The sequence below is a fragment of the Mya arenaria genome, chromosome 8 (assembly GCF_026914265.1).
Source record: "Mya arenaria isolate MELC-2E11 chromosome 8, ASM2691426v1".
In the NCBI taxonomy this organism is placed as follows: domain Eukaryota; kingdom Metazoa; phylum Mollusca; class Bivalvia; order Myida; family Myidae; genus Mya; species Mya arenaria.
The window spans coordinates 5,728,843-5,739,877 of record NC_069129.1 but is presented as its reverse complement, the minus strand read 5'-3'; the positions used below and the strand labels follow the sequence as shown (position 1 = coordinate 5,739,877).

Below are 11,035 nucleotides of genomic sequence, written 5' to 3'. Positions count from 1 at the left end.
TCATTTTTTAATTACGTATCATGCAAGTGCCGTATGTTGAGGGCTGCCTTTACACACTGTGGTTTTTAATCCAGTATCATGCAAGTTACATGTATTGATTGCTGCCTTTTACACACCGTCGTTTTCTGACCACGTATCATGCTTAACCAGTATCATGCTAGTTACATGTGTTGAGTGCTGCCCTTTGCACATCGTTTTCTGACTACGTATCATGCTAGTGCCGATTGTGACATACTGCCGTTTACACACTGATTTTTTAATATCGTATGAATTGTCTTGGTAAATACACGTAGCACCGCTGGAGTGCAGCTAAAGTACATTTCAACTTGAAACGCAGACATAATCGGAAACAAATCATATAAATGTATATCATCAGTTACATTGAACCGGATACCGAGATGTCATTATTCATGATAGGGCCTGCGTTAAATTTACGTCAGCATTATACTAGATACTCATGACAATGCAAATGGACCAAAACAGGACGTCGGTGATTCGTGCTCTACCACTAGAGGACCCGGTATATTAAAATCATGATGCATATTATTTTCAAACTGAAAAAAAGAAAAACGCTTTGATCACTTTCCGTATAATTCATTACTGCAAATTTCGTGTTTTTAAGAAATATTGGAATTAATCTATCGTATTTTTGAATAACAAATTACCATTGAATTACCGTATACATAGACCAAGTTCTGCAATGCAGTCAACTGCATATTAAACATAAATCTACATTATTGTGCGGACATAAACTAATCAACCAAATTCTAATAACGATCTCTTCATCCTTCTGTTACACTTCTTTAAATTGCTGAGTCTAAACTCATGCTAATTACTTAAAACAGTATTAGCCAAGTGATAAGCATCTACATTTCTCCCACAGATTAAAAATCAACGTGTAATGTTTCGATCAATGGGAAGTTACTGCAATGGATTGAAGATGTAGTTCTTCAAGTTGATATTTACACTCATTTTTTTTGCAGTGCAGATATCAAATTGATATTTACACTGCTGCCATTGCACTAATAAATCTCCATATTTCATCGAAAACCATATAATAACTTTTTCTTTTTGTTGTCGCGTTATACGTTTAGTTACACGCTCTGTCATTAGTTTTAATCATGATTGCCAAACCATACGAAAATGGTATAAGTCTTTACTGTTTCTTTCTCTCTACTATAGAAATATGTACGTAAAAATATATTTACGGTTTCGTCTTGGCTATTCTTTTATATATATATATATATATATATGTGGATGGGAATGGGAATATGATCATTCTGGCCCAAAAATGACATTTTGAGATATTGTTACCTTTATGATGCCAAGTATTTCTAGAACAAAAATCCAAAGTTTCAAGACAAAATTCACAAAACCTAAAAAAATATAGTACTTTTCGTAACACGGGTGTAGAAATTGAAATGAACAAAATGTATGGTCTAATATGTTTATTTAGAATGAAATATCCATGTCACATTAATATCATGTCAAGGACTATTTACATGTAACATATAAGTTTTAGCATAGAAACAATAAGCACTCATTGTTTGATTACAAAAGTTAATAAAAAGTTCAAAACTGCATTTGGTTGCTATGGTAACTATTGATAAAGCCATTTTCACTCATTTTCTACATGTTTACCAAAAAATAATGTTATTCATAAAGTTGTGTTTTAAGTAATTGACTTTTTTATGATACCAAGCAATTGCAGAAATAAAATCTGAAGTTGCAAGTCAAATATTAAAAAAACCAATGGATATAGAACATTTTGTAAAAGAGGGATTAAACACAATTTGAACTAAATGTTGGCTAAATCTGTTCTTATTTTGAATGAAGTATTAAAGTCAAAATATTAAAATATAAAACTATGTATCTTTACTTGAATCACATAAACTGCAAAAGGAAAATAACAAGTATACATCGCTAATGTCCATAGTGATAAAGAAACTTACAACAAACGTCATAGCAAAATTCAGTTGCTATGGTTACTTATGAAAATGCTATTACCAATCATTTTTGAAAGTCTGCATAACAAAGAATTATATCTTAGTTAAATTATTTATAGTTATTGACTTCTTTATGATACTAAGTATTTTCAGAAATTAAAACTGCAGTTTCAAGTTAAATTTCACAAAAGTTCAAAAAAACATATGAAACATTTTGAAACACAGCGCTAAAAAACAATTTGAACAAAACTGTTCTAATTTTGAATACAATATCCATGTCAAGATATTTAAATTTTTAACTTATCTTTACTAGTGTTACATAAACTTCAAAATTAAAATAGCAAGTACACATTGCTAATGTCCATAATGACATAGAAATTGGCCACAACGGTCAAAGCAAAAATCTGTTGCTATGGTTACTAATGAAAATGCTAATTCCAATCATTTTTGAAGTCTGCCACAAAAAGATGTGTTCCTAATTTACAATGCCTTTTAAGTTCTTGGCATCTAAATGATACCAAGTGTGTAAGATATAAAAACCTTAAGTTTAAGTCATTTTTGTACAAAGAAATCAAAAGATATGGATCATTCTGTTACACATTGATAAACAGTTTGAAAACAATGTCCATTAAAAATGTTCTTACTTTAAATGCACTATCAATGTCGAAATACTAACTTTACTGTATGTTATAGCTAACACATTAACTAATTCATAGAGACAAAGAGTACACATTGCTCATTTATGTACAAAATGACAAAAAGAACTATGGAAACAACAGTCTGTTGCTATGGTTACATGTGATAATGCCATTTTTTGATCATTTTTTCACATTTGCCACAAACATTTGATCTACAATCAACATTTCATCAACAAATGAGTAAATGACAATACTTAATTCATTGAGATGTCATTTTCAACTGAAGTATTAATTCTAAAAAATGCATCTTCTTAAATTGTCAAGTCACATTTCGGTAATTAATGCTAAAGGCCTAGCAAGTGATTAAGGAAAAATCTGCACATTCTCTTTCATTTGCAAAAAAACAGAGTTGTAGTTTGCAATGATTTTGTAATAAAAAACACTTCCACAATGCAATGCAACAAAAAAGCAAATATTCTTTCTCCTGCTTCAAATGGCAGAGATACATATAACTTAATTGCGCTAGTCTTTAGATGTAGAGGATATTTCTCAAGTTGTTCAATACAAAGTTGATTAAAGAAGTGTTTTCTGTCCAACTAATATAAAGGGACTTTGCAAGCCTATAACAATCTAAGTAAACAATCCCAATAAGTTATTTTTCATTTCCTCTCATATTCATATCAAACCTACTAATGTGAGTATTTAAAGTCCTAAACACATCGATACTACAAAGAGTTCACATTTTCAACACTATTCATTATTATGATGTCATGTTACAATTTATTACACTTGCTTAAAATGCCATTTATGACATAAGTATACTTCCTGGCTGGTTTGACAAACATATCTATGCAGCACTACATTTAACCAGTCCACATTAAATTAACACAGAAGGCTATGTTTGCGTTTACTGCCTTTCGGTGTGTCATTTTTGCCAATATCAACTTTGACTTTCCCCATAGTTGGTTTAGGGCATACTGCAGATCTTGATGACTCAGATCTAAAGAATGGACCTATAGAATCGTGAAGGTACCATTGACGTGCAGCATCTAGGCACGGTGCGTGCTTTAGTTCAGGCAAAATACCACATTCTGGATTCATCCTCAAAAGATTAAATTCACTTTCTGATGAATCTACAAACTCTTTGCAAACTACAACTCCTGGTTTCTGTTTTGATACATGGAAATGGTGGTATTTGGTGATATTCTTTAGAGTTTTGAAATACGTATTTAGGAATGATTTCCAACTGTGAAATGTCACTGGCTGCTGAGGGTCATTAACCAGCTGTGGGATGTTGTGGCCAGACTTTGAAGAGGCGGATACTGTGTGGGCAATTTCTTGAAGATTCTCGGCATTACAGCATCGCCACTTGACCTTCCAGATGCCGAAGTGACAGTCAGGAGCAAATTTGGTGTGCCCAGCCAACATAGTGTTTAGTGTTACACTCTCATGCAGTCCTGAAAATTGTAGGAAGATCTGTTCAGTGTAAATAAAACGTATCTATATTCAAAAAAAAAAAACTAAGGATATTATTTTAGCTATGGTATAATAAAATTTTCAAGACATATAAATCTTACAATAATGGAGTGTTTACATATATGTTTATTTAGTTATAACATATCCCTTATATAAAATTACTGCCAACTATGCTTTAACTTAATCCAGTTCAGCATTCTATTAAATTAGAGCACTGCTTGCAGGTATCAATGATGTGATTGATTTCAAAAGACAGCTCAATGCACAAGTCCTTAAAAAACAGACGAACAATTATTAACAGATTAGAAAACTGACCTGTCATAACACGCCACATGGCATACCAAAGCACAGTGTGGTTCTTGTTTTGGCCAACGGCATTATCAAAATGAACCTGGAAAATTTAATACAATCTTTTTTCATATTTGAGCTTTATGCAGTACAATGTTACAATGAGGGACACATTTCATAAGCCATAGTTGAAACTAAATATCCAATTGTTATCAAGCATCGAATGTGAAATGGAAAAACATCTGAGTAAGAATGTGTTTCATGGTGTAATATATGTTAAGTTTCATCATCTATTATATTCACTATTGATTATCATAATCTCTTCTCAGCAATAAGGATGAACTTTGCATAGGCTGATAGAACCTTTAATCCATATTTATTCTATAGATAATTTTAATGGGTAATCGTTTTGAAGCACTAAATACCTCAGCATGTTTTTCACCAACGCCAAAGTGCTGAAAGTAGTGGTGGGCCATGCTCACGACACTGTCGCTTCCTTTCCCTGGCAATTCGGCCTCGTCCACAAGATAAAATGTCTGCTTTCCTGTTAATAAATATTAATTGTTAAAGGGACTTTACACCAGATTGGCATCAAAAAATGTTTTTTCTGTAATGAATCTCAGGACAATTATTTAATAAAATGTTTTACTTTTTGATATCAAAATTGAAAGAAAAATACCAAAATGTTAATGTTCGATCCGTAGTTGCCAAAATTGCAGTCCAGTGTTGTATTCACTGTGCTACGAAGGCTTACTCTAAACCTTTGGAACATTTAAGCTACATACCCAACTTGGTAATATCACGTGATAACATCGACAAGCCAATCACGCATAAAAATGAATTCTACTAGGTATACCTAGTAATCTTTCTTAATGGTAAAATACGGAAAAACTGTGAAAAATAAATTATTTGTAAACTATGTATTACTTCAGTTAGTTTTAACTGTCTTATTCTGTTACTCCTTGTTTAATTCCAAGTGACATCTAACCATAAAAATTTACCTGAACCTTCGGCGCACATGCCAAACACTTGACACTTTCGTGGGGTGGCGAAATATATCGGCCCAACTTGTTGTGCATGATGTGGATAGTGAACTTGCTGGGCAAAGTCCCATGAGTAGTGGTAGTGCACATCTTGGCTACATGGTTCAGCACCTTTAAAGACAATAATTATAGCATTTAAAAAAAATCAAATAGTATTGTAATTTATGAAAACAGGTGATCCGACCGCTATTCAGTAACTTTCAAATGATAGTAATATACACTGTATCAGAAAATGTTAGGGTAAATAATAATTAATTGTGGCACAGACAAGTGTACTCAGAACAAATATTTTTGATCAATATATTAACATATAAATCTTATTTTGGTTTTGGAATGGCTCTAACCTTGTGAAAGAATTTCACTGCTATGAACATCTTTGCTTGCAGCAGTTAACTCCTTGTACTGCTCTCTTTGTTTTTTTGCAGTGCTTAGATGAGCCTCGTACTCACTTACAAGTTCATTTTTATCTTCATCACTTAGCTGACCCGACTTTCCCAATTTTACACCAAATTTTTGGCATTTAAAACAAAGGTCTGTCGTTGGCTTTGCCAAGGCTATGTGAGGGCAAAGTTCATTCCAAATGTTTCGAAATGTTTTAAGACACACTTGTCTATAGCCAGTCTCAACAGCACTTTCCTGATATATTTCATGAATTTCAGAAATGTTAACATCAGATGGCAATAAAAGAACAGTCTGATTTGGGCAATGAGGGAGCCGACCTGGCAATGGCAAAGCATTGTCTGTTGCATAATTTTCAATAAAGGTTTTCAACCTGCTTCGGTCTGTAAAGCTAAGGGCGTTAGCTGGGGCCTTGTGCTTATTCCCATGAATTCTGGGCTTTATCCCCTCAGAATCCAGTGATTTTGCCATTCTTTGCAAACTGCAGTAAGATGTTGCATGTGCAAAAATAAATGTGGTTTTACAGATTTTGTGTCCCATAAAATAATACATCTGCGATGGTTTCACACGGGTCTTTTGTGATTTCTTATTGGACAATATGTTGCCAGTGGTAACTCTATGGGCAAGCAAAAGACTCTTAATAACAAGTTCTCTTTCATCATTTGAAAGGTCCATGCAGTTTTGTCTGTAAGCTAACAGTTTTTCAAAATCAACTACTGATGAGCATGGTTTCCCATTATATAATCCTTTACATCCACATGTTTCTGCTCGCAGTTTGTTTACATTATGAATCTCCTTGACATCTTCAGGTCTTGAAGTACCATCATAATCATTTGACAGAGTAAGTACATCATCGTTGAAACTAGTTTCAGAAACATCATGTTCACAATCAGACTCTTGTTCATTGTTTATTTCACAATCAGAATCATCATTATTTATAAAACATGATAAAATTGACCTTTCATCTGAATCTTTTATATTTTGACTTTGAGATGACTGCACAAGTTCATTGAAATAAAGATTGTCAAGTTTAAGTAGTTCATTTGCAAAATCTGGATCATCATTTTGAATATATTCTATATCATAAGGTACCGTCGAGGCCTGTGACAACGTGAACTGACTCATAGTTTATTTAACATTTAACCTTGGCGGTCATTATCGGTTGCTAACAACAAAAAATATTTTCCAATAGGTGTCGCAGAATTCACTTCCGGGTTTTGTCAATCACTTTGATTGCCATGTGAAAGTACTGTCAAATTGCATTATCAAGCTTACAGATTGTGTTATACTGATTAAACATAATCAATAAATGATTAAATAACATTTTATTTGCACTTACCACTTGTAATTCCACAATTTGAACCCAGAAACGTTGAAGTTTAACACCGGATGTTCCTCGTGATAACTGGGAAACGGTGTCTCGGTTACTGCGTTGTTTGTCAGAATGTGAACAAATATCGGTTATAAACAACCATTTCATGATCAAGCATATTCTGATCAATGTTCTTTCGTTTCAAAAAAATAAAATAATACTGTTTTTATTTCAAAAACGTCTCACATCATCGACCAGAAATGTTTGCACCTTACCGTCATACAGACGTAGTTACCAAAGTCCAAAAGCCGAACAGCTGACCAACTCTTTCGGTAAATTAAACACACGTTAAAAGGTTATGATCAACTAAACGTTAATAAATAGTGTTAGCAGAGGGTTTATTGCTGAAATTGACGTGTTTTTTTATGTTGACAACAAATAACTAAGTTTTAAGCTCGAAAATACCATGAAACATCAAGGGGAAAAGAGTGCGCGATTTGATTCTCGCTTTTTCTCGTTATTCACGTTAGCGCCACAATGATCAAAATCGCGTTCCCATCCATCTTATCGGGTACCATACGGAAATACTTATCCACCTTATTGCGAAACACATGTTTATACATTGATTGCCTGTAAAGTTCATCAGTTCATATAACAATAACAGCTTAGTTCTTAAGTCATTTTAAGTATTTTCTCATCAGTCGAGCCGGCATCATACTTAAGTAACTATGGTATTTCTTTATTGCCATTCCAAAAAGCATGAAACAAAACATTGCCGATTAATTATACTCGGAAGTGTAGCCGTAATAATTATTCAGAGTTGTATCGTTACAAGTCACGAATAGAGGTTGTCTCTGATATCGAGCAGTTTCTGTTTTCGTTTTTGGCTCCAAACAGGTTTTGCTAGCCTTAGGTATTTCCATGATATGCGAAGACTACAGAACGAAAACAGTACCTCGTGGGAACGAGATAACAAGTCGTTGCCTCGACTTACCGAGTCTAAGAATCGAGTTAATAAGCCATTGCCAAGAGATAAAAAGCCCACACGTATATCGCCGCCATATTTTAGCCATGAAAATTTATGCTTACAATGTTTGTTAATACATGTTTCGTTTCTCATTGCGCTGAATAATTTCGTTCAATAGCTATTGAAGCATTCATTATACAATTTGAAATTACATATATTGCTTGTTCATACAAAACGTTATTATACCTAGGAGGAGGAGTCGACATTTGTTGCATCGATTGTATATTTATTATTGACAAGTGATATATGTTATATGAAGTTGTGTTTGATACTTATGTGTAAGAACATCTTCAGTCACATCTAATAACATCCGGACAAACGCTTCATAAGCGTATGCGTTAAATGTTGACATTAGATATAGACCAGGGGAGAGAACACGTTATCCGGTTTAAACCACCCGTGAACTTATATTGTGTTACGCTGAGTGATCCCAAGAGGAACCGAAAGCGATTGTGGTAGACAACGTGTTAGTTTTATTGTTTGTAGTTCAATTGTGTATGTCGGTTTGACATTTCGCGTTTGATTTTTGCGTGATTCAACAAAGTTTCAACATGCGAAGGTATTTGCATTGGAGTTGGTATCAATTGCTTTTCTAAAAATTAGATTTAAAGTCTCTAAAACAAAGATACGTTTTATGTTTTCATGAAGAAATTTATGTGGCGGCTCTTCAGAATTATACGACTCTCATACCTAGTTCGAATGTTGTTCATTGTTCAGGATCGACTCCAATGTACTGGAATAAGCGCTTTATCTGGCATACATTTTGGTTTACCAAACACAAAGCTGATATAAAAGTCCTTTCGAAGATTAAATATGTTACAAAACAACTTTATGACTCTCTTTCAACTGAGAATTGAAATACAAACACTTTACGATAAATGTCACATCAAGTATCATTTCCAGGAACGTTCGTACAAGAAATATTTGTATTAACTTTTGATTAAATAAATATTAAATACCTTTTCGTTCTGTTGTTTTCCAGAAAGCCATTGCAATCTATTTTCTTATTTCCTATTTTCACTGCAGCGTGGAATGCAAAAAAGTTAAGAAAATATTCACTATAAAAACAACAATCAAAACAGATGCACGTTCCCGTAAAAGGTTTTAATTTCCTTTGTTCTTGAATAGAGTAAAGTATTTTAGAACGAAACAGATGAAGAATACAAAGGATGGTAAAACAAAAAAAATATGTTTTATTTTATAATCTAGTTTATATTTCTGATTATGGCAACTGCCTAAAAGTAGGACTTATCACGAAAGTCTAATTTTCGAATGTCAACTCATTTCAAAAGTGAATATCAGAAGCTCACATTGAGACAACTCAATCATATTCAGTGGCTGTCAAAAACACGTTTTAATCGGGATAATTGTCTTCATTGATATAGACGTTGCGGAGATATTATCATTAAACCTTCATGGCATTTTAAAAAAACATTTTGCACTCGACAAACCTATCTTATTCATGAAGTAACAAGTTTGTAAATGTATTATTAACAAGAAAAACATTGATTTTAGTGTTACATTATTAATGTGTTATTTTGTTATATTTCAAGCTGGCTCATTTCCAGCATTTTTACATTGTTACAATCTGATAAAGGTAAGTTCGTGTTTTCACGATGTGTGTTTTCTACCCGTCAAATCGTATGAAGGAAATTAAATGGTCAAAACGGCAAAATCAAGAATAAGCCGAAATCAGACACGAAGTAGACGATTGTTATGTCAACAGCGCAACTTTTCTCTGGACGAAAAAGCTCATATTACTTTTTATGTGCAACAAAAATAGGTAAGATTAGTGTTATTAAGCTCATCTTTTGAAAGATAGTCCAAATACTACTTGGGAAGTCGTTTCTTAATAGTATCTCTGTGTAAATTAGGTGTGAAATGCGTTTTATTTGCCGTAGACAGGTTCCCTAAAACAAAGGGTTATCAATGATCGCTTATCCTTCATACGGCTCGTTGTGCTCTAAATGTGGGAACGATATCGACTTACCATTGTCAGTATAATAATACATCATAATTATGCCAATACATGGTATTAGATTGGTCAACATTTCGTTTTTACAATTTACAATGATGCTATGGTAACGCGACAGTACGATACTTATAACGCGAAATTGCGATGCTTATAACGTGACAGTGCAATACTTATAGCGCGACAGTACGGTACTACCATAATAAAAACGCGTAATCACAATATAATGATGGTGAAAATGCGATATTACCCTGGTGAAAACGCGATAGAATATCGCATTATCATGATCGTTCTATCATACTGTCGTATTTTCGCGTTTTTGTTATTGTACTGTCGCTGTTAGTATTATCAAAAAGTCGCGTTTTCCTTATCATAATTTCGTGATCTCGCAATTTTATCATCGTACAATCGAGAATCGCGTTTCAGATCAACACACTCACAGGCGATATCCCGGACGGAATTCTAAACTTTTCCCCGTAGTTTTAAGTGTATCATAAAGTTATAAAGGTCATTTGTACTTTTTGAATTTATTGCAACATAGTCGATATCTGTTTCGAACATAACAACGGTTGAGAACAATACAAAATATTTCAATTTTAATATGTATCATAAATGAATGTTGGTGGTAATAAAACATGATAATGGCAGGTTATCTTGGTCGCCGCTGGTGGTGTTTTGCAGACTTTTTGTTTTGAAATGACATCTAATATAAAAAGTTTAAAACAAATATGCATGACAAATAAGAAGGAGACAGATGTATGACCTGTGATGTACTCTGTAAGTTTTGCCTCCCCGCGCACAATATTGATGCGCCTGTTCCTAGTATTATGTGATTTGTGATGTACTCTGTAAGTGCCTCCCCGCGCACAATATTGATGCGCCTGTTCCTAGTAGTATGTGATTTGTGTAAAACTCAGTCTTATTCTAAGGCTAT

The 11,035-nt window shown here is 33.5% G+C and overlaps 1 protein-coding gene across 1 annotated transcript; it reads right to left on the bottom strand.

The window, feature by feature from the left end:
* Window positions 1-1,451: 1,451 nt before the first annotated feature.
* On the bottom strand, window positions 1,452-6,642 carry LOC128242116 (uncharacterized). The gene is made up of 5 exons (XM_052959156.1): window positions 5,736-6,642; window positions 5,350-5,502; window positions 4,774-4,892; window positions 4,376-4,451; window positions 1,452-4,041 (listed from the first exon to the last, which is right to left on the bottom strand). The coding sequence occupies exons 1-5, from the start codon at window positions 6,463-6,465 to the stop codon at window positions 3,467-3,469; spliced, it is 1,653 nt and encodes a 550-aa protein (XP_052815116.1). The 5' UTR covers window positions 6,466-6,642; the 3' UTR covers window positions 1,452-3,466.
* Between the last annotated feature and the right edge of the window lie 4,393 nt (window positions 6,643-11,035).